This window comes from Aquila chrysaetos, chromosome 25 (assembly GCF_900496995.4).
Source record: "Aquila chrysaetos chrysaetos chromosome 25, bAquChr1.4, whole genome shotgun sequence".
NCBI lineage: Eukaryota > Metazoa > Chordata > Aves > Accipitriformes > Accipitridae > Aquila > Aquila chrysaetos.
This window is the reverse complement of record NC_044028.1, coordinates 3,246,036-3,272,596: the sequence shown is the minus strand read 5'-3', so window position 1 is coordinate 3,272,596 and position 26,561 is coordinate 3,246,036. Positions and strand designations below refer to the sequence as shown.

The window sequence follows — 26,561 nt, the reverse complement described above, 5'->3', positions numbered from 1 at the left end:
CCCTCCCTCCCTCGCGCGGCGCCGCCATCTTGCAAGCGGACAACCGGAGGGGCTGAGCTCCGCCGCTGCCTCTGCCTCTCCCCCTCCCCTCCGGCCGGGCTGCCTTCTCCCGGGGCCGGGGGGCCGGAGCCGGCAGGTAAGGCCTTCAGGAAAGGGGCACGCCCGCCCGCTCAGCTCACTTCAGCCGGCTGTGTGAGGGCAGGACATCCCCCTTCCCCAGCGCTCTCTCCCCTTCCCCACACGGGGTTCCGCCGCCTGAGTAACGGGCTTCGTCGCCCTCCCCTCAGGGGCCCTGTGGGGGGGGGGGGGGGGCCTCTCCTGGGCGGCCCCTTTCCCGGGCTGCCGGGGGCTCCTCGCCGTCCGCCAGCTCCACAGGTGAAGGGGAGCGGTGTGCTCGCTCCCACGCTGGGGGCTGCGGCGTGCCCAGGCCTCTCCCCTGGGAGGAGGGAAGGGATCCTCAGGTACCCTGGGGTGCCTGGGCGGGCTTCCCCTCCCAGGGCCTGTGTAACCCACCTGGAGCAGCTGAAGGACTTGTAGGGAGGGGTGGGGTGGCAGGGTCTACCCTCTGCCGTCTAGCCCAGGGGGATAGGTTAGTGTGGAGGGCCCTTCTGGGCCAGGGAAATTCCCCGTGGGGAGATGGGTGAGAGGGTTCAGTTGCCCTCCAGCCCGTGAGGATCAATTCTTTAGCACCATGGTTATCCCATACAGTTATTCCTGCCTCTCTTGCTTTCTGTGTGGACATGCTCAGTTCATGGAGGTGTGAAGCCGGTGGGAGTAGGGTGTCATGTGTACCCAGTCCAGTAATTGTTGTGTTCATCATGGCGTCTCTGTGTAATTGTGTGCAGCCCAAAAGAAAGGGTAGGAGTTTGTGGGCTGCAGCCTACTCTGTGGTGCGTGTGTTCTCCCAAATTTAATGCAGGCTTGGAAGATTTGTCCACCTCAAGCCAGAGAGTTATAGTCCCATGTACCCTTGTGCAGTCATGTCTTTACACATCTAATAAAGTTTTGTGAGCTTTCTGTCATCCCAACACCTGTTTCAAGGTTGATACATCAATATTACTCTACAAATGCAACTTCCCCCCCCCCCCCCCCCCCCCCATGCACACTGTAGGCCACTTGTTGCTGTTGAAGTACATCCCCAAGAAAGTCCTTGACCTATTGTTATGTGAAGAGCTATGTTCAGTGTTTGTGAATATGTCAATATTTCACTGTGGTGTAAAATGCACCCTGAACAATAATCAGGAACCAACAACTCTTGTCTTTCAGCAGATCTCTTAACTCCTCATTTCCCTAATCCATGGATCAAAGAAGGTAACACAATTGGAAAAAACTGTGTCTTCAAAACACCATGTGAATGTTTTTAGTAACATTGAAAGTTGACTCTATGTTGTTCCCATCTAATCATGCAAGCAGGGTGCTTTCAGGTGGTGTTTGAGACCTAAAAGCATTTCTAGTACATGCTCACTTTGTTGGATTTAAGATGTATCTTTAACATCGTTATGAATATTTGATGGATGATGGCCCTTAGTTGACAGCTGGGAGTTACAGAGAGTAAGTGTACAGCAGAACAAAGGAAGAAATGCTAGCTAAGAAATAGGTTTCCCCTTAAATTGTTGGGTACTTAGTTGGGGAGGGTTATAGGGATATAGTTGAGCTTGAGACTGGGTGTCTGTAACCATACTGCCTTCTACGATGATTTTTTTTTTTTTTACCTTCTCATTTGAAAGCAAAGGCTGAAAGGGATGGGGTCTTGCTTTGGTGGTATATGGGGGAGCACCAGGTTCTAGTAGAGTCAAAACATCTAGTTGTTCAAATTCTGTTGCTGAAGTTGTTGCTATTTGTGCTCTCTTTCTGCACAGTTTGGAAGTTTTGATGACAGGCAGGTTTTCATTCACAGCAATTGAGCGTAGCATAGATGCTTCATGAAGAAATTTGTTGTTAGGAAGTTCCTGACTTGACTTTGGCTTTTAACTGAGAATAAATCAGGTACAGTTTCTGTGACGAGGTCAAACTGAGCAGGAGTATGTCTAGTTGCAAAGGTGGGCTGAATGAGTTTCTTTATAGAGTTAGCCAGCTGTTCCTGTAAGATGAAAACTGTTGTTTTTCTTCTTGGTGCTGTTTTGAAGTACTTAATAGTTGATACACCATCAGTTTTTTGGAACAGCTCATGTGTGGCTCTTAGATAATTATGTTTCTCAGCAGGGAGATATTTGCCAGGAAAGAGGTTATTAATTTATCCTAACTTCTATTTACTTTTGTTTTGTTTTGAATTATGCCACTCGTATTTGATAATTTTAGTCCCCTAAATAATGCTGAAATGGATGATGAAGGATTGGACTATTTATACAGCAGAAGTGAAGTGCAGTAGCCTAGGACTTTTTGAGTTGAATGCTACTTTGGTCTATCAGTGGCTGCTGGTCAGTGTGGTTTATTTATTTATTTTTCTTTTATTTGAACAAAATGTTATAGTAGAAGAAGTCATGAAAATGTGATGTTACAAAGAAGAATAAAAAGTGTCGAGATGGAATCCCATCAAATCCTTATTGGGATTAGTGGTTTGTGCCTTTATTTGGAAAAAAAAATTGTATTGATTTCCTCTTGATATTTTTCTCCTGTTTTCACAGGAGAAATATTAGTATCAAAGAATGATAACAACTGCTTCACCAAGTGGATGCATTGTGCAAGAGGTCATTATTTACAGCTACCAGCTTTACTGAACTCTTCCTTACCTTTCATCCTTATTTGTAAGTTTATGATTTTTTGCCAAGTGATGGAAAGATATGCACCTATGGAAATAGACTCTTCTAGCTAATTTAGCAGCGCCAGAACCCAAGAGCTCTGTTTAGCTCAGTTCTACCTCCCGCTGGCTTTGTGATCTTGAAAAAGTCAATAAATGTTGCTCACAACAAGCTGATGGAAAAGAGAATCTGTGTTACTAGATGATAGCCTGAGGAAAACATTTAAAAAAAGGAAAAAAAAAACCCAAGAAAAAACCTGTTGAAGTTAGGAGGTTGTCTGGGGGTATCTTTGGAGGCCTCCAAGGAAGCATTCTGCTGGAGGGTATGTAAAGCTTGGGGGCAGGAGAAGGAAGGCAAGGCAGGCTGAGCTCCCCTTCTTTGTGCCTTCTAGTTAGGTATGCTGAGCTAGGTCAGTAAATGGCATGGCTTGTGGGTCACAACATTCTGTAAGGGTATATTCCTGGTACTATTGAAGTGGTGATAACAAATACTAAGAATGCTAGAAAATACAGGCTTATGGGAAACTCTCACTTTCTAAACAGAAAAAATTTGTTTCTTTTTTGTTTTTAATGTTGCGGCCTTAACAGACCTTTGATCTCTTGCAGTCTTTTAGAAGTGGAAAAACAACTTAGGTTTGATGTTTTGTGTGCCATCAACTGAAATTGGGGCCATCATGAATATAACCAAGGGTGGACTGGTGCTGTTTTCAGCTAATTCCAATTCGTCATGCATGGAACTATCGAAGAGGATTGCTGAGTAAGTAAAATTTCCTGCAGGGCAGCTTAGGATCTTGGTGTTATTATGATGGGACTTACTTTAGTAAAGACTGATTTCTCTGTTTAGGGAAAGTTACGTTGGAAAACTGCCACGGTTTGCAAGAACATCTAGTGCACTGTATTACACAGTGTATTTCAACAGATCAATAACAAAATAACTTGTGTTTAAATTGTTCCGTGGCAGGTTGTGATTGGCTGCAGTAGCTTACAGAGAACACATGGGAAAATTAGTGTTTGGATAGTGTTAAATAATCATGGCAGAAGTTTTTATAGTTTTCTTACTCTCCTTGTAGTGGAGTTTTCTTAGACAGCAAAGCTGTGTCCGTCCCGCTCGCTGTATATTTTAGATGGCAATGTTTCTTTAGGTTTAAATGCACAAATAGCTTCAGCAGAACTTTTATGACTTAAGTAATTTTTTACCATCTTACTATAATGGTACTGGGATGCACAGCATTACCAGGAGTATTGCACATGATGGATTTCTTCCTGAGGCTTATGTACCCGAAGTTAGGTACAGATAGGAGGAGAAAGGAGAGTGCAAAGGAACTCAAGTTATGCATGGCAAGGACTTGGGCATAAGTGCATAGCATACTTGGTTGTCTCCTTTTTCTAGTGATGAGGGTCTGCTAATACTGAAGTGGAGTAAATATAGCAGACATTAGTCTTCTGTTATTCATCGAATAGAGCTCACTAGTATTTCCAATTTACTCTACATTGACATTTTTTCTATAGAGAATGATTTTAAAGTTGTCTTTTAAGCATTGTGCATATGTATGTTGCCGTGTGTATATACATATATATATGGCAACATGTATAGAATGTATATAGAAATACATATGAAAAATGAGAAATTGTTACGTGATTTAGTAATCAAGCATTATTTTCTTTCCACTGCTTGTTTGTCTGAGCTTGACTTGAAACTTAGTTTAGCTTAGCCTGCAGTACAGCTTCTGGAAATTGTAGATGCTTTGTTAAGAGATTTCCACTATAATTACTGGTTTTATGGTTTGGGATTTTCTTTTCTTGGTTTTCTCCTGTGAAATATAGCCTTTTCAGTAACTATTCCATTGTATGGTTTTGCGTTTGTTTTGCCCTTCTTTTCCCCATATTGACTTCTACTTCTCTTTTTTCTGCTCCTGCAGGCGCTTAGGCGTTGAGATGGGGAAGGTTCAGGTTTATCAAGAGCCAAACAGAGGTGAGCATTTAATTGGCAAAACTGGAAACTTAACCTAACTATGATGTGCGTATATTGGCTACCCTTTTCGTAGACTCTGCTGAGTTTTGCTATTGCAAATATTACATATTTCTCTTCTTGGCAGAAACAAGAGTGCAGATTCAGGAGTCTGTGAGAGGAAAGGATGTATTTATCATCCAAACAGTTTCAAAGTGAGTAACTGTTTAAAGACACTGTGCTAGCGTTTTGACATGGATTGTCCATAGGAATGCTTCTGTTTTAATTTTTCTTTGCATTTTATGTGTGTGATACACTATAATAAGCTTAGATAAACTAGATAGAGGCTTCTCTTTGTGTTTTTTTTTGTTGTTACTGTTTTTGGGGTTTTCTTGATATGTGCATAAAGAAGACTTCAGTATAAGCTAACCTCTGTTATTTTAATTTTCAGTGAATATGTCAATGAAATTTTTCCCTGGGTCTCTGCATTCTTTCGCTAAGTGCGTTCTTTTGCTTATGTCATTATCTTTAAATTCTTCCCTTTCCAGCTACCCTGTCTCCAGCACCATTACAAAGTTCTAAATGTAGGAGGAACATTTCCTAGGCAATGTGTCCCATGATTCAGAAAACAACTTTTTTTTTTTTTTTTTTTTTTTTTAATGTGAAAAGAACTTTACAAATGCTGAGAACTTTTTTTTTAATGACAACAGAAATAGTAGGTCTCTTAGTTGATGACCGTTTCTCATCTAAAAAGATACCCTCTCAATATTTTCATTTAGGGCAGAAAATAGATGGTAATGGTTAAATATTTAGCATAGAGGAATATGTCATAAAGCCTGAAACTTCTTTTTTAAAAAAAGCTTATCTATATCAAAAAATATACATATATTTCGGTTTGTGCAGAGTAGAAGGAGATGTTGGAGATAAATTATGGACTGCTTTGGTACAGCAACATGCTGTATTACTAAAAGCCTGAAAATGGTATAACAAAAACTGCTGAATTGCCCAAAATAGCCAAGTGAAAAAAATAATGAAGTGTAATTCTAGTGAAGAATTAAAATGTTGGGTCCAGGGCACTTGCTGTCCTGAGGTGCACAGCTGGATTCTTAGTGAAGATTGCTCAGACACCATACTTTCTACTGCATTGGAGTGAAATCCCTGGAGTGGGTATAAATATTGTGTTGAATATGGGATTTTTATGCATGAGATACAGAACTAGATGCTTCTCGTTCCAGGGATGTGAATACTACGATCATGGAACTCCTGATCATGGTGTATGCTTGTAAAACCTCCTGTGCCAAAAGCATTATTGGAGTGATTCCTTACTTCCCATACAGCAAACAGTGCAAGATGAGGAAAAGGGGCTCCATTGTCTCTAAACTACTGGCTTCAATGATGTGCAAAGCTGGTAAGAATGCAGGTCGTATGAAATAAAATCAGGGCAATGCGGGCTCCTGCTGTCAGGTTTCAGGTTTAGAGGTCTGTGCACAAATTGGGACTCTTTAAAAATAACTGCCTTTTTTTTTGTGAATTTAAAATCCATATAGGAAGGAGAATGTAGTTAGAAATGTTTCCAAATGATGAGTTCATAAAAAATCCAAGCCTGTAACAGCCATTTTACATTGTGTCCTATTGAGCTGGCAAAATGAGTCTGCTGGACTTGCTGCTTTGAGCCATGATATCTATCTCTCATAATACTGTTCTTTGCCTTTCTAACACTCTCGAACAGTTGTGCTTTGTCATTTCTAGCCTGTTTTTTACCTGTTGGATGAATATGCTTTGTGTCTGTCCTTTACATTTGAGATGATGTGGGATAATGAGATTATTCATTTTCACAGCCCTCAATAAGAGCCTTTTCTGCTTCTTTCGTTTTGCTCCTGTCCCTGGGAAGAATGGGCAGTTACAATGAACACAGTGTGATCTGGTTTCTTATTTTGAGAGAAATGTTTTGGTGATTAGAATTTGGGCCCATTTTTCAGGAGTTCAGTACTCTAACATTAGCTGTGCTGGGGTCTTGCTATGGGGCATAGGACAATTTGTCTTATTAGTGCTTCCATTTTGTCATCTGTTGAGAAAAATCTTACCTGCCTCAGTGTGGCACTACTGAGTCAATTATGTAGAGTGTTCTGAGGTTCTTTTTAAAAGGGCACTGTGGAAATCTCGAAACGTGATAATGCTGGTGTACTTAAGAGGGACATAGCATATTAACTATGTACTTTCACTGAGTATAGTATTCTTGTTCTAATGCAGCTTAGAGATTTTGTTCTGGACAAACTTCAGTGAAACTTACTAGAGAAATAAAGCATGTGTCCGTTCTTCTCTCTTACTTTTCTTGATGTGCTTCTCTGTATGTCTTTTTATGTTTTATTTTTTTTTTAAAAGGACTAACTCATCTTATTACCATGGATTTACATCAGAAGGAAATACAGGGCTTCTTCAATATTCCAGTTGATAACTTGAGAGCGTCTCCATTTTTACTACAGTACATCCAAGAAGAGGTGAGGAATGCCTGCCATTACCATTGCTTTTTTAAATTATTTTTTGTCGTGTCTCAAGGCTTCTGAAGCAAATTCCTCTGAAAAGACTAAATCTTCAAACAGAATTTTAAAGGGGGAAAGGTCATGTTGGGGCAAGGAACGGTGTTGAGGCAGTTGGTTCTTTTCTTCCCCACAGGCTTAAGTTTTGCTTTCATGAAGCGCTGGTGTTTTTTTATCCATGCAGAGATACTGTTCTGTCTTAGATATATTCCACTAACTAGTATTTAAAAAAAAGAGGATCTTCTTGCGCTTGATATCCACTCTTCCTTTCCTATTTCTAGTTTCCTTGACATTTATAGGATGGACTGCTTGTGTAGGTGTAATTTATATCACGTTATGAAAACACTTTGGAGGTTAAGTGAGAGAGCCTATTGATTTTACTCTGAAAGTAAGAACAGATGACTTCTTGTGTGGAAATCTTCACCTGCTGTTTGTTCAGCATGCCTCGACTTGAGGGGCTTAACTTCTGATGTTCTTTGTGTCCATTTCTCCATCTTACAAGTGCTTTGAGAAGTGCTCCTGGTAGATTCATACATACAAATTGTGCAAATGATAATTGTAGGTATAAGATGCATAGTATGCCTCTGACTAATTATAATTTGGAATAAAGCAAATGCTTTCTTCCTGGTGAGAGGAAAGGTTTAGCTCACTCTTACTTTTGAATCCAAGCTATTTCTTTTTATAGAGATATGAATGCCTCAATTTAAAAAAAAAAACAAAAAACCAAAACCCAAACTGACACGATTTTTTTATGACAGTGTTAAAATCTGTTTGGGGAATCAGTTACCATTTGAATCTGTTGTGATCAGTTGATTTGGTACTAGAGTCAAAGAGGATGTTAGAACAAAATTCCAGGCTCTGGCTTTGCCATGGTCCTTCATCTTGTATACCAGGGAAGAAGCATTGCACATCGTAAGCACTTCATAAGTTAAAAAAAGGAAAAAAAAAGTGGAAAACCAAATATGCAGACACAAGACAAGTTATGCCTTTATATGTTGCTTGAATGTATGGATTATGGTTGATAACATCATGTTCCTGGTTTAGTCTTGAAGCACATTTTGATACATGAGCTCTTGATGGTTTACAAAGAATTGTTGCAGCTTTGAGTCTGGCACTGCTGTGCAGTCCAACAAATGAACGTTTGTCGAGATCTGCTGAAGTATGTGTAGAGAGGTTTTAAAAGATACTTTCAGTTTTTCATTTCTTCATTCCTCTGCTTGTCCATGAGATGACTTGCTAAAACTGGAATTGACTGAATGTGTCTGATCACATGGGATCTATATTGGCAAGTACCTTCACCAGCCAGGTCATTTATAGTATTTTTTCTTAAAAATTTCATCCAGCGCTGCTCAGGAAGAATTTAGTATTCATCTCAAGTTCATGGCGGCAGCAGCTTGCCAGATATCCTGCATCGTGAATGCCAAAGCATGAAAAATGTTTCAAATGGGAGTTGTGATGGGGTGTATTGAGTAGCATGAAATAGAGCCGATCTTGATAAGAATGGAGGTCACTTAAAAAGCATTTAACTGAAAGTGAAGAGGATGAGTGCTTGTAGTTGTTCCCTGTTAGGAATTTATGCATAGGTGTGGAGAGAATTACTTGGTGTTCTGGGATGAAGACAGTCCAATTAGTGAAATTAATGTGGTATAGAAATAATTTGGTGATTTTCCCTTGTATGCTTAGCAAATGTTCAATACTCAGTGTCTTCTCTTTCCTATGCGTACATGTTAATCTTAGAGTGACGTAGCTCTTTTTTACGAGGAGTTGTTGATGACTTACTATGTTTTGGATGACATTTCTGGCTTTCTGACTTCATTTTTAAAGAGCTGAGAACAAATTTGATAATTTGGCAGGGGAAAAATGAGGCAATGATGTCTGAACAAGATCAAAGCCTTTATTATGTCAAGTGGCAGGCCCTGCCTTGTCCATACCTTCCATCATGTTAATCTTTGTAGCCTGTTGTATAACTAAGTGTTTATAAAGGACAGAACATGCTGAATTCCCAGTATTATAGGTGGAGTTAGTAGCATTGCGGATTATTAATGTTGCCTGACAAGTCCTCAGGAAAGCTCTTGTTTTCAGTTGGTTAGGCCCATGCCCAAATTCAGAACTTAATTTTTTCTTTCCCATGCCTTTCCCAGCTAGAGTGCTTTTGGAAGTATTCAGCCAGTGTGGCTTGTATGTTTGAGGATAAGATGTAGAAGAACTTACCTTGCTTGTGTTTGGAAAAAACCCAAGTATTTCTATGCTCTGGAACTGGTATTTGACATCTGACAGCAAGGCAATGAACTGGATGTCAGGGTGTCATCCCCTCCAAATTGGTGAAATTACAACTGTAACAGATCAATTTGCATGTATTTAGTAAAGTGTCTTCTGTCCCTGAACACTGGGATTCTGAGGATTGAATCTACTCTGTAGGACTTTGCTAGCTGTTGCAGCTGAGAGTGGCTGTGGACTATTGTTACAGCAACTGATGGAAGGACAGGTTCTCTGTATGCTGCACTCTGTGGCAGACGGATCGTCCCAGGGCAGCACAGTGAAGGAAAATGCTGAGTTTGCAAGGAAGGGGGTAAGATCAGATATTAGAGGGAGCATAGATTGCTGTTGGAAAGGAGGGCTGGAAGTGCGAATGGTGGAATGCTCAAGAAGTTGTGGACAGGGAAAGACAAGTCTAATGTGGAGTTGCTGTTTGTAGGGAAAATGGAGACGAGGATAAGAAACTTTGGAGAGATGGGGACTAAAATGCTGGCTAAATGAAGAGGAGGAGTCGGGAGTGAAAGGCCAGTATGAGAGTGGGGCAGGGCAGTGGCAGCAAACTTTGGAGTAGACTGTGCTTGTGAAGACTGACTGAAGTACCCATCAGACCTTGAAATGAAGCCCAGACTTCTTGGCCATGCACTTTGCTGCTGTTGGCATTTGCATCCTCTAGTGCTGATCTGCGTAGAAGACAGTTTGCAGCAATATTAGACTGTGACTCCAGGATCAGTGCAGTGAATGTGGAATTTTTATCCCTTTTGATCGTCCATATAAAGAGTCAGTATGATGTGATGGAGAGACGGAGAGGTGTTACTTTTTTTGGTGTACACTGAAAAACAATAGGAAGTAGATAAAATGCTATGTTTTCAAGTGACTAAAGACTGCTGTGTGCATGCACAAGACAAATTAAGTTGAACAGGAAACTTTAATTTTCATGGTTTCCTGTTTCTTTTAACACTTGTCCATGTAGCCCTGGTGTTCTTCTAAAGCAGTGCCTTTTGTGTAATCTGTAATGTAACATGGTGTTTATGAAAGGTACAGTTTTAAGTTAATATCTGAATTTTCTAAATACCTGTTTTTACTGAGCTGTGAAATTTGATCATGTACCATGGATTCTTGAGGTTGCTTTCTTATGTTAGGTAAAATGTTCGATGCTTAAAATTCTTCTGGCAAAATAAAGTTCTCTGATTCTTACTGAGTTAAAATTTGTCTGAAGATATGAAGTAGACATTGCTATCTGTTATTTACTACAGATACCAGACTACAGGAATGCTGTAATTGTGGCCAAATCACCTGCGTCTGCAAAGAGGTGGGTAAGATCTGCTCTCTTGCGTTAGAGCAGGAAATCTCTATTGTGATTTTGTTCTTAGGATCAAGTGAAGGACAGATATCCAATAATTAGAAGATGCAGCCTTCAAATCCCTCCCAATTCTACTTTGTCAGATGTGTAGTTTTTACATCATTGCTATAATCATAATAAATCTAAGGAGAGTAAAAAACAAACAAATGAAAGGATGAGGTAGGTCAGTACAGTGCTTAGGATAAAGAAGGTATTTAATTGTATTATATTTGTGTGCATTTTCATTATAAATTTCCTGCTGTAAATTAATTAAAATGGCTGGAAGTATAACGCTATTAATCCAGAGTAATTGCTTAACATGGTCATAACTTAGAACATGGTTGATCAGATCCTAAATACAGATGGCTTACCATCTAGTATGGTGAAACACGATTTGACGTTTGAGATGATTTTGATTGTGAAGACCTTGTTGGGTGAACAACTGTTCTTAACCCATGAAGATTTTTGGTTGACTCTTCCTGAACTCTTTGGAATTACACTGCTCTCAGCAGGTGGTGTAAGAGTTGGACAATGGTTTAAGAGATACTGTATTTGCTGTGGTGACAAGCCAATAGTTTGTTGAAAAGTTATCTAGACTTTCATGCCAAGGAATCATGATACTCTTTGTAGGAAAGGTTTTTGTTATTATATACAGCAAATCAGAAATACTTTAGTTTGTAGAAGTGTAGTGAGGGGAACAACTTTCGTCATCTTTGTTTTCCAGGAGTAATTTTTATGTGATTTGTTTTGGCCAGTTATTTTACATTTGCTTGTCTTTGACTGTTCCTTTTACTTGGTGTCAGTATTCCCTCTTGGGTGTAGGCAGGCATTTGTTTTCATGCTCGTCAAGTAATAGTGCATGCCAGCAAGTAGTCTACACATACCTTTAACTGATCAGACAGATAAGTTGCACAGGTAACCGATCTGTGTAGGAGAGGACCCCAGAGCTGTATTGTTTAGCTTCTTCATATGTACATGTGAGCATTTAAGAGCAGTATTTGGGGAGGTACATTGTATTTGGAAAAGGGTGATTGAATGTGTCAGCCTAATCAAGGAAAACACTTTTCAGATGAATGCTTACTGTGAAAGAGAACCTTCACTGGATGAAGTTGAGAATGTTTCTGTGGTTTCTGAGCTCACTGGAAAATGAATAACTCATTTTACTGTTACTTTGAACTTTATTCAGTTTAATATTGCATTTTAGAGTAATTACTATGATTTTGTTGATAGGATTACGCCTTCTAAGTCATAACTCTTAAGATAAATATGTTTGAAATCATAATTTATCTGTAGTTAACCACTTGAAAAAATATCCTCACTGTATGATAACCACAGGGCAGAAGATTCTTTGTTTTTAATTAACTGAGCATCACGATGGGCAAATTATTCTCTGGACTTTGAGTTGTTTGGGTAGTGAAACAAGGCTTAAGTGTAAAGGAGGTGATTCAGGCCACAGGTCTTAGATGCTAATGTTACAACAAAGTGACTCACTCTCGACTTGCCAGGCTCACTTTCACCAGAAGGATACTAGATCATGGGTTTAGGCTAGATACCGAACTCTTGGGTATGCAAGGTGATGTGGGATGAATCTGCTAATTTTCACTTGCTGCTTCCAGTATCTGGGATACAAGCACTGTCTGTGAAATTCCTATTTTCCTGACTCTCTGCTTTCCCCACTCCCCCAGCTAACCTTATACTTCTTTACATAAATTTCTAATTTTAGTTGAAAAAATATTTCATGGTGAAGGAGCTTTTTGTAAGCTTGTAAAAATCTGGGCTGTTTAACTTTTGAAGTGTGGTTTGTCAGGCAAAATGATCATCTGGATTCTCTTTTCTGTAGGATATCTAAGGTTATGTGTCAGAAGGTCAGGAATATTGTGTTTATTTAGTGCATATCTTGCTAAAAATAAATAGGTGAACACTTGTTTTCTGTTTTCATGTGAATATTTTTTTCCTATTAAACGTAGACAATCCAGACATCTAGGCTATTCTTGGTTGGTTAGATGAGACCTGCTAAAGCATGGGATCTCAAGAATGCTGAAGGCAAGGAAATGTTTTTTTGACTGTTGGGCAAAACAGAAGGGAGTAATCAGAATTATGTGACTTGCAGCATTTATCCTGTTGCTTCAAGGCCAGTATCGGTACTTGCAAGGTTATTCTGACTCTCACAAGCCTGGTGAAAACAAGATACTAAGGGGCAAGGGCTTTCTTCTATGTGTTTTCCTAAAATTTTAGGATCATTCCATTTTTCTTCTGAAATGTTAGAAATAAAATGGAAATAGATTAGGATTGTATGTATGTAAATAATTTTAAATTTAATGTATTTCTGTTTTTTAACCCTTTCCCTGCAGGGCACAGTCATTTGCTGAGCGCTTACGATTGGGAATTGCTGTGATTCATGGGGAAGCTCAAGATGCTGAGTCTGACATGGTGGATGGTCGACACTCACCACCTACAGCCAAAAATGTAGCTGCTATTCATCCCAGTTTGGAGATACCCAGTAAGTAAGTTTGTGTGTAAAAGTGTTCACCTATTGTTTTTTGTGCGTTTGGGGAATGGGGCTGGCAGTGATGGACCATCAAAGAGGAGTGGTTCTTTAGGGGGAAAGAAGATTACTTCTTTCTTAGTAGGGAGAAAAAAGATTCCTTTTTGATGCTCTTTCTCCATGGTTTTAGTGCGAGGCTGTATGTGAGGTCTGTGCCCTGTGTAGGGGAGGGGCTGTGTCATTACGGGTAGTCAGAAGAGCCGCTGGCAGAGAGGCCCGGCTTTTTTGCCATTTATTTTTCCTGTTGGAGTTTTTCTGGGACACAGAGCTAATAAGCTGAGCTGACACTGGTTTTGTGCGTAGCTGTGTAATGTCACGGGCCTTGACAGAGTAACCTTGCTGAATGTGGATGTGATCTATAGCTGCGCGAGCAAGACTTCATTGCGTAAACCTAGCTGGGATCTCAGTAGGGTGATTGAACTGGTTGTGTCTGCAAGCCACTCTATTCTCTGTACTAAAATTAAGAATTAATTGAATCGGTTAAGAATTTGGGTGCAAATGAATGTAGTTAATGCTTTGGCTAAGGTTAAAAAAATCATCTATGTATTAAAATCCTGCTGTGTTTTCCCCAGTAATGGTGTGGTGGTTGAAATAGTTGTTGCTGCATTTCTCTCTATAACAGTGGTGACCCATGCAAAGCAGACGTTTCCACACTTGAAATAAATTGTATAAGCTTTTCTCTTTCTTTCTCCTTTCTACCCATCTAAAAAAAATTGCCATTAATTAGTGCTGATTCCCAAGGAAAAACCACCCATCACAGTTGTTGGAGATGTAGGAGGAAGAATAGCTATTATCGTGGTAAGTAAGATGCCATCACTTCTGATAAATTACATTAAAGATGTTAAAGTTGCAGAAATCAAGTAGATATTCTGCTGTATCAGCAACTAAACTTTGGTTGATGGTGGACTTTTGATACTGCACTTACACCATGAGGCAGTATTCTGCACACTTACTGAAGGTGACCATGTGAACTATGAAGAGATCCGTGCTGAAAAGCAGCATTTGGACCTTGTTTCTATGAACAGGCCAGATAAATCTCTGTTCAAGTGCTTGCCTGAGGTAAGGAGTTTCAGGTGGTGCTTATACATCAGATTAGGGGAAAATCACCATGTCTCTGTTCTGTGAGTTTAGAAATGCCAGTGAAGTAGAGATGATGCTGTGTTATGGTTTCTCTGAAGCAGAGTGTAATCTCTGGGCTTGTCATGGGAAAGGCCAATTTCCTGTTAGTTTGGTTTTTGAATGAATGTCAGTTGTCTGGGCTTTTCCCTCTTCCCCTCATGGAGCAATCCCTCTGCCCCTTGATGTTGCAGTAGTTTTGGACACTCTGCTTTTCCGTTCTTTGGCCCTCACCATCTGGCTCAGGTGTCTGAAGAACAGCATCAATAAAAATGGCCGTTTTGTGTTGGCTGTAAACTGTTATGCTTGAAGAAGATGTAATGTCAATCTGGGTGTGCTGTGTTGATCTGTCTGGGGACGTGGTGAATCTTCACTGACTTGATCTTATTTTGACAGGATGACATCATAGATGACGTTGACAGCTTTCTTGCTGCAGCCGAGACCCTCAAGGAAAGGGGGGCTTACAAGATCTTTGTAATGGCCACACATGGCCTGTTATCTTCAGACGCTCCCAGGCTGATAGAGGAATCCGCAATCGATGAAGTAAGCATGGATTCTGAATTTCTGATCAAATGATTTTGGGTTTTTTAAGCAAGCAATTTTCTCCTGATTTGATTCTTAAAATACACTGGCATTAAGAATTTAGCTGGGAGGTTTCTGGGTTCAGGCTTTCTTACCATGGAGTTGTGTGCTAGAATATTAGCATCTAAGCCTCCTTAAAACTATAGCAATGGGAAACTAGGGAAGTAGTGAGATGATGGACTGGCAGTATTAGCAGACTTTTCCCTTCAGTGTGGGGGATATTTTCGTACCTCACTTTGGACCTGCATGGCAGAATGAAAGGAAGGCAGGACGGTGCCTTTAGTATCCATGGATACATGCAATCCTGTAGCAATGCATGGCTCCTCCTAAGATTTTGACCCTGACAGTAATGTAAAATCTTATTTTCATCAGCAAGGGTCTGGTGGGTGGACATTCCCTTTCGCAGTTCTAATATGGGAGGTGGAAAACGTAATGGAGTTAATGTCTTTCTGATGATTTCTTTCTTTCTGTAGGTGGTTGTTACAAACACAATTCCACATGAAATACAAAAACTCCAGTGCCCTAAAATCAAGACTGTGGATATCAGCATGATCCTCTCAGAAGCCATTCGCAGGATCCATAATGGGGAGTCAATGTCATACCTTTTCAGAAATATAGGACTGGATGATTAATGCTTCTTATTTTAAAGAAACACCCCGGGCCAAACTGGAAGCGAACAGATAATGAGCTGTGAAGCATCATGCTTACCTTAATATTTCTATTGAGCCACTTTTTGTTTTCTCTTGGTTTAAGTATCAAGGTAGAACAGTTTTTAAGAGCTTTTTTTTTTTTTTCCTTTGCAGGGTTGGTTTTTTTGCGGGTGGGTGGGGAATAAACATTTAAAAAAAAAACTGTTCTAGTTGCTTTTAGGTTAGTTGCACTATATACATGATGGAAAAAAACCCAGAAAACACTTGAGGCAAGAATTTGGCTTCTAAATTAAGCATTCCTTTTCCAAAGCTGCTTGCTACAAGTGCTTTAAAAGATAATAAAATGAAGTGACTGTATAATATTTGCATTTTAAAAGCCAAAAAGGTTGTACTGTTGTATGCAGTTAAGTGATTTTGTAGGAGTGCTTTTATAGAAAAGCATATGAAATATGCACCTGTATTTATTTTCTGCAACAAAGAATAAAGACTTGTTTTGTGTGAGCTTTCTAAAAATGTTCATGTACTAGTAACTTGTCTTCTAAAGTGTGTCCACTTAAAAATGATTTGTAGGTATTATGTTACTGAAAGAAATCAAGAGGTGAATTGATTCTTTTATGCCAACGTGTTACTTTGGAATATGAACAGGATTCAGGCTTCTTGGCAGTAAGGGGAGTAACGTGCGTTTTGCTGCTTCTTGTAGCCAAACACCTGCAAACAAGGAGGAGAGGCTGCTTTTCCCTAGTACTGATACTTGTTGTCATTTTTCAACCTGTCTTCTGCTGAGCAGTCTTGTAACACACAAAATACAACCTTTCACCATCCGGTTGCAGGTGCTATCAAAGGTTTTTAGATTAGTTGTAATTTGGCAGTTAAAGGCACACTTCCAGTGTGCTGCTTTGCTTCAGGGAATGTGGGAGGGAGCTGAGTTTATGGCTGGATGTCAAGGAACAACAGGGACTTGGGAATACTGGGGGCAGGCAGAGGTTCCAGCTGGTAAAATCCAAATCAGCTCATCACAGGTAAACTCTTTTTTCAGAGGTTTCTAGCCTGGCCTGAATGCATGGATGTACTAAAAAATAGGGCCATAGTGCAGAGCTTAACTTGTTCAGGTTTGTTTTCCCAGCCGAACTTGGGTACATGTGGGTGGAATGGCCGGCTAGCTGCCATGCTGAGCTTCCAGTCTCAGAGACTTGAAGTTCCTGACCTGTTGCAGACAAAATGGTGGTGGAATTAATGAGCATTTAGGGGTTGTTTGGTCTAATCTCTCTCCATCAGAATGTCCTACAAATGAGTATAAAACTTGAGGCATGTTCAAAACCAGAAGTGAAAATTAACCTTTGTTGACACCATTTCTCTCTGCTCGAGACAAACTTCCAAGGGCTTTGGAAGGTTCATTGGCTTTTAAGGATAAAAACAGTTGGGTTTTTTTTCCTTCCCTTGTCTGTCTTGCTCCAGCACTGGGCACAATGGAGGCCTGTGACTAGAAGACCTAGGTATTGTGAAAAGATTTCCAGTACTTGGTCTTGTTGGTACATTCAGCAAGTGAGATGGGATTTTATTTAAGCAACTTCATGTTTCTGTTCAGATAATGCTGTTCTTCATTCTGTGAGCTTATTTTTCATAAGATTATTCTGTTTGATTTTTGTGGTCCTGTCCAGAGAGGTACGTTCTTTCTCTATGAAATGAGCAAATGCAAGGCTGTACCTGGTTGTACTTCAGTGACAGTAGGTTATTAAACACTTCAGTGATGTTAATAGGTACACCAGGCTGTATTAACACATGTACTTTGAATGTGTTAATGCAGGTTAAATTCCAGCTGAGCAGTGAGGGGGAACTTCAGTTCCTCTCGCAAGTGTGCAGACCTGCTCCTGGGTGCCTCGGTGGCTATTTGAGAGGAGAAATATGCTGACCTGTCTCAGTGATGGGTGTATTAGTTGCAGGGTATTTATTTTATTAGTGGGACCTTGTGATACATGGTTGGAAAGCGTGCTGCCATTTGGAAATGAGCCAGCCAAGCATCCAGTGCAGCAAACAGCATGATTCCTAAATGTCCAGAAATATTAAATTCAAAGGTTGTTTCCTGCTGCTTGTTTCATGTTGGCCTTTGGAGGAATGGCTTCATCTCTTCTGTGAGCATTTCTGCTGGTCAGCCCTCGCTGGCGTGCTGAGGCTCCACCTTGGATGTTCACATCACTCCTGTGTTTGATCATTGCTTTTAGCACGTAGAAAACCCCCAACTTTGCCTAGTTCTGTGCAGTGCAATTTTTGTATTGATTAGGACTCAAGAATTTGGGAGCAAGTTGCGATCGTGAGACTGGATTGCCGGTCCTTTGGCTTTTCATAGCATTGGAGTGGTTGAAAGTGAGCAAAGTGCACGCGTCTTCCCTCGGACATTTTTCATACCCCTTTCATTACAGCACATAACTGCAGAGCTACCTAATCTCTATGTGCTTTTCCCAGAAGCAAAAATATTGGATCACCAGAAATGCCAGCTATTCTTAGCGGTATTTCTCTGGGATCCTTCAAATGTAAAAACCACCTTAAAAACCCTGCTTTATTCAGCAATTTCTACAGTAATTAACTAGGCAGAAGATCATGCAAATTCTTTCCAGACTTACTATCTGCAAGAAAAATATTGGGGTTTGGTTTACAGTTCATAGAAGACGAAAGCCTTCGCTGTTTCTTGTCCAGCAATATTTAGATTTAAGGCACCTCTGCAAGAGGCTGCTGGGAGCCCTTATCCTGAGAGTCTGCACTGCAGAAATGCTTTAATTGCAGGGGCAGCTTGGACTGGAGCCTGCAGTTTCTTCAAGATCAATGCAGAAGAAGCAGAAAACCCCAAGGAAATGGGGATTAAGTAGCTGCTCGTTTGTGAGACACCGAAATCAAGAGGTGCTTGCCTGGACTGGGGGTCCCTTGGGTGCCAGCTGGAAGGGCGATGGGAAACTGGAAGGGGAGGGAGGCAGTGGGCAGCCAGGCTGCCCACCCAAGCGCCTTTGGAAGCGAAGCTCTTACTGCTGGCTTGTTTAATGATAAATGCCCTCAAGCCACTAACGAGTTACTGATTGAGTGACTGTCTGTGTGAGACTGAGGATGAGGAAGGAGGCAGAAGAATGATGGAGGGCAATTCCACTGCTGGATCCTTTACCCCCTCGCAGCAGTTCAGCATTGCTGACCTTGTTGTCGTAGTGGTTTATTTTTCCTTAAATGTTGCAGTGGGAATATGGGTAAGAATATTTTCTCTTGTTCCCTTTCTGCTTTCCGAGTAAGTTTTGGTTTTGTTTTTTTTTCAGGGCTGGCTTTTCTGCGTGCAATCTTTTGAAAATCTCTATTATTTTCTTGTTGTAGTTTGCACTTGTTACGTATTTTGAGTGTTGTCCTGCATTTGCTCTGTTCTGTTGTACAAACCCTCCACCCCTTTCACTCCCTACAGAAAGACTCCTATAGCCTGAGAACAAGGTGGAATTAACCACGGCACAAACCTCTCACCCGGCCTCCGGTCTGCTGGGCGTAAGCAGATCTGCCGCTTGTCTATTAAAGGGTGTTGAGACAAATGCCCTGCTTAACAGAAAAAGCCCTCGGCTACCCGCAGTTTCAGACAAAGGTTCTCCAAAGACGTTTATTCTGCCTTGCAGAAAAATCGTAGCCAAAGCTGGGCCCTATTAGCCAACCTGTCTGCTCGGGATGGCGGTAGGATGGGCGCATCCTCCGTGCTTCCCCCTCTCGGGGTGCCTTCTTTGCTATTCGTGGCTCCAGGTACTCGGGGTGCAGCCACCGTTTCGTGTAATTAAGCTTGAGGTGCAGAGCTCCCATTAATTATCCCGAGTCTCCTGTCTCTTGGCTTCTTGTCTGGGAGACTTGGTTTCGTGCTTTCTTGGTGCCTCGTCTGGGTTTGTAGGGAAAGGGTGCTCTGTGCTGATCTTTTCTCCTCCCAGTCTTCCTGCAGGGTGAACAGAAACACCGTCAGTGGCTATTTCCTTGCTGGCAGAGACATGGCATGGTGGCCAGTAAGTAGAGATCTCCGTCCCTCTTGTGACACCCTGGGCAGCAGGGACATCCCACCAAATTCCCTCTTCTGCGCCCCTGCTTTCTCCACTGCCTGCCCACACTTTCCCCCACCCTGTATACCTCCTTCTGCCAGGATTCGTGTCTTTTGAGCTGCGTTTCCCTTCTCATTGCATGAAGGGTGCTGGAGCCCACCCGGCTTCTTGGGTCTCCGCGTAGGCTGCTGTGAACTTGGGCAGGGGTTGTTGGAGTCAAACATCTATCTCCACCAGCCCTGTGTGCTCCTGGTGGCTCCAACAAGACGTGGGTGTCCCAACTTTCTTTTCTCCCTCCTCTTATTTCAGTATGATCTTGACAAACTGGTTGTAGGTCTTTCCCATGTCTGGCACTGGCTGCTTGCGCAGGGCCACCTCCGGGCAGGGTGCGTGGCCACCGTGGCAAATGCAGCAAAGTGTGGCTCCTCCTCATCTTCCTGAAGACAAGAAAGTCCACCCAAAACCCACCGGGGATGCCCAGATGAGCTGAACGCGCTCGAGCACTTGTTGCTGGGGCTCACGCCTACCTGGATTGGAGTCTGTTAAGGGTTTTTCTTGCAAATACGTAGACGTCCCTCATCACACGCGGTGTATCTTTGGCCACGCTTTGCTTTTAGAAGTGGCGGGGAGGTCTGCGCTCTGCTGCTCCCGTTCAGACGTTATTTTTGCCGCCTCCTCTTACCGAGTTATCCCTTCGGGGCTGCGCTGCCGGGGAAGCACCAAAGCTGGTCCAGCTGGCGGGACTGCCGTGCCAAGCCGTGGGGAGCCGGCGGCCGGGCACCCCGCCTGTGAGCACCCACAGCACCTCCCCTGCTCCTCCGCAGATCGGCGCCTCTCTCTTCGCCAGCAGCGAAGGCTCGGGGCTCTTCATCGGGCTGGCCGGGACCGGTGCTGCCGGGGGAATTGCTGTCACTGGCTTCGAGTGGAATGTAAGAAACGTGTCGCGTTATTAAGAAAATGAGTTTCTCGAGCCGCGTCGCAGCAGATGGCCCATTTCGCAGCAGCTTCGCGCAATGTCTCGAAAGGCTTGGGAGGAGTTGTGCAGGGGGTAATTAATGCAACCCCGCTAACTCAGCTTCTCCAGCTCATGTCTAGTGCACGTACAGTGAGTTTGGAGTCAACTCGGGTCCATGTGCTCCGGGAAAAGGACATTTCAGAGCAGAGCTTCCCAGTCCAGCCCCTCCATGACCCCGACAGGGAGATGGCTGAATAGGTCACCCATTCCCTGCTTCCCTGCATGTTGTATCCAAAGTCCTTGGGTTCTGCAGCAAAAATATGGCATTGGGCTTGCTTGGTGCTCGAGGAGTTAGTGGGAAATGTCTGGTCAGGAGCTGAAGAGCTGAGGGGAGCGGGCTCCTGCAGACGGGGGTGCCGGGGGGGGTCTCCACCATGACCTCGTCCCCCCCCTGCCTGCCGTGTGAAGCCATTCAGGGATGTAAACGTGCACTTGAGGGTGAGCCAGGGCTGGCTCAGGAGTGGTGGACAGGGTCTAGCACTGCAGTCAACGTTGAGCTGCAGCAGGATCAGTGTTTTTTCTGGCTGTGCCGTGTTCCTCCTTCCCAACAGGCGACTTATGCTCTTCTGGCGCTAGCCTGGGTGTTCGTGCCGGTTTACATCTCATCTGGGGTACGTACAGCTGCCCTGAGCCTGCTGTGGGGAACACGGCCCCGGCCAGGTCCCCTGCTCCCCGGAGGGCTGTCACCACTGTCCTTTGAGACTGCTAAGCCCTGTTCTGGGAATGCAGCTGTCCCCTTGCCTTCCCTGGGACCATCCCCAGAGGAGGGGGCCTGGACAGGGCAATGATCACTCTCTTTCCCCCCTGGCAGATTGTCACGATGCCGGAGTATCTCCAGCGAAGGTTTGGAGGGGAGAGGATCCGGATGTACCTCTCCAGCCTGTCGCTCCTGCTCTCCATCTTCACCAAAATCTCTGTGAGTAGCTCCCGCTCAGCTCTTGTGACAAACCCACGACTGATTCCCAGCAAGCGAAATGTTATTTTGGGGCTCAAACCTTGTGTAGCCAAGGCAGGGGAGAGCAGCTGCTGCAGGATGCTCCAAGAGGGAGCAGGACGAGAGGTGGGAATTCGTGGGCAGATGCTGTCTGCGACACCTCGTGCGTTTGTAGGTAGATCCAGCAGCGATGCTCATGTCCGGGTGGCCCTGACGGATGCGTGGCTGTGTGTCAGGATTCCCAAACTCATGGTGCCCTCGCCTTGTAGTAGAGGTTGTGGGTGAAACGTGCTCGGAGGCTGGGTTGTATCGTCTGGGTTTTTCTCCATGCTCCAGCAGTGATGATGCTTTCCGGCATCCCCGAGGGACCCGGCAGAGCTGGGGACCGAAGTGGGAATGCATTCATTGCTTTAAGGCATGCAGGTTTTCTGAGGAAAGGAAACCTTGCTGCAGCTATAAGATGCCCAAGCCTGTACAGAGAAAGTGCCTGATTTTCAGGGACTCTTCCACAGGGATGTTTCCCCCACATTTTGGCCTCATTCACAGTTCCCTGTGTGCAGCCTCTGTTCCTGCTGCCCTCTTGGTAACCGTGAGAAGAGTTTATCCGAGGTAAAACAGCTAAAAAGCCTGTGACACCAGGCCTAGGGCAAGCAGGAGAGAGCCGGGCACAGACAGCCCTGGGGGGGGCTGGAGACAGCGAGACAGTGATCAAGAGCAAACAGCTCAGAAACGATCTGGAGGAGAAAAACTGCCGGAGGGAGCAATCCTGCACCACCGCCTCTGACGGAGCAGGCGGATCTGACCTGGGGTCTGCTAGGGCTTCTGCGTTTCACCGCCTAAAAGAAATATGCTTTTGCAGGTGACTGACTGCAAGAAATATGTTTTTGCATGTGGCTGGCTGCAGAAGTGGCTGTCTGCAGGGCAGGAAGGCCGGTGCCGGAGCGCGTTTCCCCACGGCGAGGCGCTCAGCGCCTGCCGCTGCGTTCGCCAGCTCCGCGCTTCGCAAACTCCAGCTTGGCTGGATGCAGCCATCGCTCCCTGGGCGGCATTTCTGCCTTCTCGCTGGTGGCTTTGCAGCCCCAGGCCCCGGGCTGAGCTGTGGGGGGGATCCTCTGGGTCCCCCTCCGAGGGATGCAGAGGATGGAGCAGACTGCGAACAGTGCTGGCCGTGCACATCCATCAGCGCGTAATGCAAAGGGAGAGGCTGAACCTACATCGGACAGACCCCCGTGCTGCGTGATGTGATGTCCCCAGCTTCAGGAGACCCCCGTCTCCTTCCCGTGAGCTGCTCTTTGACCTTGGGCAAGGCACTATGCTTTGGATTTAAAAGGCGGGTTGCAGGGGAGATGGCAGCCCTTCCCGCGTTCCTGCTGATGAAGGGCTTTCAGCGTGGCAGAGGTGATGCTGGCGATTCCGTCGGTGCGGCTGCCACCTGTATGTCCCCCCGCAAAACCATGTCCTGTCATGCTGGAGGGCATTCTCCCCATAAAACTGATATTCTTTATACCTTTATTGTTTATGGTGTTGAAAGTGCTATGGGATTTCTCCTGAAATCAGCCTGGTGGCTCCAGGACCACCAGTTCAGTTTGCAGGTTTGGAGAGTGATGCTTTGATTATTCCCCAATTTTCCTAATGTCCAGTAAACTCTCGTTACTTACTCCCCTCCTGCGTGCTGCTCAGGAGATATCTCTCCCCTGCTCCTGACGAAGACCCAGCAGGAGCTCGAGGGAGATGCTGGAGCATCCGTGACTGTGGTGTTGGTCCCTGGGATCTGTGTGAATCCCTGCTGGCATTTAAAAGGAAAGGTTGGAAGCTGGGATAGGATTTCCGGTGGTGTAGATTGTTCTTGCTGGTCTGAATTTGAAGAAAGAAATTACCGGTAGTTTGAGGGCTGGTTGCCTTTGAGTCTCTTTCCAGACTATCACAGACGTCCCCTCTTCTCTTACAAAACGGTTCCCTACCATGCCATGGGCATGTGCTTAGTCCCTTTGGTTTCCAGTGTCTCCATGGCTTTGCTCAGAAGGGATGGATGTCCTACAAGTTCATTCTTGGCTTGGGAGACCGTTGTGGTGTCACCCCTTGCCTAACACCAGATGAACCTGTAGATGACCTCTGCCCAGTGCCTGCACCGATGGGAACTTCTGCGGTTCTCTTGGCCCTTCTCAGCCCAGCCTTGTGTTTGGAGCCTGGTGGACGCTCCCAAATGTCTCTTCCTGTGCCTTTTCTCAGCCAGTGCTATAGTTGCTTTGGTCTGCTGAGTTTTCTCTGATCTCTGAGTCACGCAGGATGCAACAGAAAAGGAATCAGCCTAATAAGGGGATTATCTTGGCATCTGGCTCCATTCATGGTAAATCTCACAGACAATGGTTGTTTCCAGCAGTGGGTTGGGATGAATGTCTGCAGACACACGGGGCGTTGCCAAACTGGCCCAGTGTCCCGTCCCCGGTGGTGGCTGCAGCAGGGAGCGTGGGACCAGAGTGCGAAACTCGGAGAAATTAGGCAGTGCTGTCTCTCGGCGGGGGTTTCCTTTGGTCTTTACTGGGGGCTGCCTCAAAGCCTGGGACTAGCTGGGCTTTTCCTGCCTCCTCTCCCTGCAGACGTTGCGTTTATGGATGGATCTCCGCTCCACGTTCTCCCGAGCTGAGACATGGCGTCAGCGCTCCTCCCTTGGCTCTTCTTTTGGGGCAGAAGGGATGCCAGTCTCTCCTCTCCTGGAATTTACCCTTTGGTGGACCCCAGGCTTCTGCATTTCATGGCTGGGTGCAGCGGGGCAGCCCAGAGTCCTGCTGAGAGATCGTGTCCCCCCGGCTAGGAACACGTGAGGAGTTGCGCAGGCGTCCTAGCCTTGGTAAAGAGCCCCTGGAGACTCCTCTGTACCCTGGGTAACTTGTTCTACTGAGACTTCGGCTTCACCAATTGTTAAATCCAAGCTGTCTCTAAAGCCATCTTTCATTGGGCAGGCATTAACGATGTTGGGTAAGAACGAGTTTCCAAGTGAGGTCACCGATGGAGGCAGGGTTCTCACTGGATTATGAGGCCTGACTTCAAAGGCTTCTCCTCTCCTTTTACAGTTGAAAGGACTTATTTTATGAATAGGTCATGCCTGGTTTTAATTAGCTTGTTTTTGTATTTGGGATGTCTTATTAACGACTCAGTCACATGCGCTTTTATTTTTTCCCACCCTAGCAGAATTACCAGGAAGGGAGGTGGAGATACCTCTGCTTCCTCATAGCAAAGGCTTAGACTCATTTGCAGACGACTGCAAAAATGATTAAGCATTGAGAAAGTCAGGAGAAGCAGTTATGAAATATCTTGTCCAGGGCTGAGTCTTCACAGCTGGGCTCTGGGGAAGGGTTGCTGGAGAAGGAGGCAGTCACAGGGGAGCATGACTTTCTGGCTGGTGCTGAGATGACAAGTGATGGATCCCTCCAAGGGACACTAGGAGCTCTGGAAAATGCCAAGGATGCTTGGCTGGCACTGTGCTAGGGCGGCTCAAAATATTTTGCGTTCCCACTCCAGGTGGCGTTGGGAGGAGATGGCTGAGGGCCCTTGGTTGGGGCTTTTCTGCCTTGCAGCTGAAGCTTGCACTGCATGAACAGCTTAGTTGTCCTCTTGTAGGGCTGCTTGGTGGTCTCTGTGGTACCAAGCTGTGGCTGGATTGCGTTTGTGGTGGAAAGGCATCAGAGGAGCCACTGGCAGAGGTTTTGGCACGGTTGCCCATGAGTTGGTTCCTCTTCAGCAGGACATTCCAGGGCTGAATTGCCTCTCGGTGCTGGCAAGGGCTGTCCCAGAGACATGGCCAAGCCCAAGTGCAGCTGAGGACACATGGTACCTCCCTTGGGAATGCTGGGCATGACTGTGGTGTAAAGCCTGGTCCAGATGTTGTGGAACAGTCTCTGAATTAGGATCCTCAAGATCATGGTGTAAGTGCTCTTCTGGTCGGTTTGATTTGTGATTTAATCCACGTTATGCCTAACGGTGTGGGCTCGTCTGCTGGGGAACGGGCTTTCATGTTGTGCTGAAGCTGGGTGTGTGCTCACCTACTGGGTTTTCTGGCTGACGGAGCCCTGCTAGGTGGCACAAACCTTGGTTCTCCCATTGCGTAATCCTGCGTGGCCCCTCTCTATCACCTGATGACGGTCCTCAGCTCCTGCGTTGCGAGCTTGCTGGAGCAGCGCTGGGAGGAGGGAGGGCAGAGTTAGGGGAAGGAGGTGCGATATGGGAAACGGCACCGGTCCTCCACGTTACTAATCCCAAGCGACTGCTGCCGCATGACCGGGCAAGAAAGTCCTGCTGTTTGGGGGATGGTTTCTGGGAGGTGCGTGAAGAAAGATGTCAAATCAGAGCTGATGTCTTGGCTGTGGGAAGCCGTCATGGCTCCGGGCGAGGGCATGGAGTCGGCTCGTCTTGCCTTTTCCTGCCTCTTCTGGCCTCGTTTCCTTCTCCAAACAAGGTCTTTGTGAAGATACCCCAGCCGAGCGCTGGGGATGGCTGGATCTCAGCTGTGGGTGGAGACACGGTGGTAGCACGGGCACTGCCCTCTGCGCCGGTCCTTTGCTCCCACGGCATCAGTGGTTTTGTTGGAGGAGGTCCCCCAGCTCCCTCTGAGTCTCTGCTTTACATTACGTTCCCACGAGACCATGACCAGACCTCCTTGTGTGGGTCCAGCTCTCCCACAGGTGGGAAACAGTGGTCACTTTTGGGATGTCAATCATCTCGAGGGAGTTTGGCAGCTGAGTGAGCTGCAGGCCTGCGCACGCTCCTCCGGGCAGAGGCACACTCCTGGCATCCCTGTGGGACGTGACGCGGGCGCAGGAGATGCTGGGGCTGGTGGAGGCAGCGTGTTGGATGTGGAGTCGGTC

The 26,561-nt window shown here is 44.8% G+C and overlaps 2 protein-coding genes across 7 annotated transcripts in view; both read left to right on the top strand.

Annotated features, from left to right (window-relative positions):
- The first annotated feature begins 3 nt into the window (after positions 1-3).
- Positions 4-16,211, top strand: PRPSAP2 (phosphoribosyl pyrophosphate synthetase associated protein 2). Of its 5 annotated transcripts, none has more exons than XM_030002080.2 (12): positions 4-136; positions 2,625-2,744; positions 3,344-3,494; positions 4,657-4,709; positions 4,834-4,900; positions 5,921-6,093; positions 7,068-7,183; positions 10,732-10,787; positions 13,169-13,317; positions 14,090-14,160; positions 14,875-15,021; positions 15,534-16,211. In XM_030002080.2, exons 3-12 carry the CDS (start codon positions 3,376-3,378, stop codon positions 15,690-15,692), a joined length of 1,110 nt encoding a protein of 369 aa, XP_029857940.1. In that variant the 5' UTR covers positions 4-136; positions 2,625-2,744; positions 3,344-3,375; the 3' UTR covers positions 15,693-16,211. The 5 variants fall into 5 exon arrangements, with proteins under 5 accessions (XP_029857940.1, XP_029857942.1, XP_040976200.1 ...); XM_041120266.1 differs by lacking the exon at positions 4-136 and adding an exon at positions 170-1,311; XM_041120265.1 differs by lacking the exon at positions 4-136 and adding an exon at positions 170-2,417.
- Positions 16,212-18,803: 2,592 nt separating this feature from the next.
- SLC5A10 (solute carrier family 5 member 10) overlaps positions 18,804-26,561 on the top strand; it is a 41,829-nt gene continuing 34,071 nt past the window's right edge. For both annotated transcript variants that reach the window (XM_041120348.1, XM_041120347.1), the window contains exons 1-5: positions 18,804-18,937; positions 19,646-19,717; positions 20,575-20,679; positions 21,317-21,376; positions 21,577-21,681. In XM_041120348.1, coding sequence (XP_040976282.1) covers positions 18,824-18,937; positions 19,646-19,717; positions 20,575-20,679; positions 21,317-21,376; positions 21,577-21,681 — 456 coding nt within the window. In that variant the 5' untranslated portion in view covers positions 18,804-18,823. The remainder of the gene's footprint in view (positions 18,938-19,645; positions 19,718-20,574; positions 20,680-21,316; positions 21,377-21,576; positions 21,682-26,561) is intronic.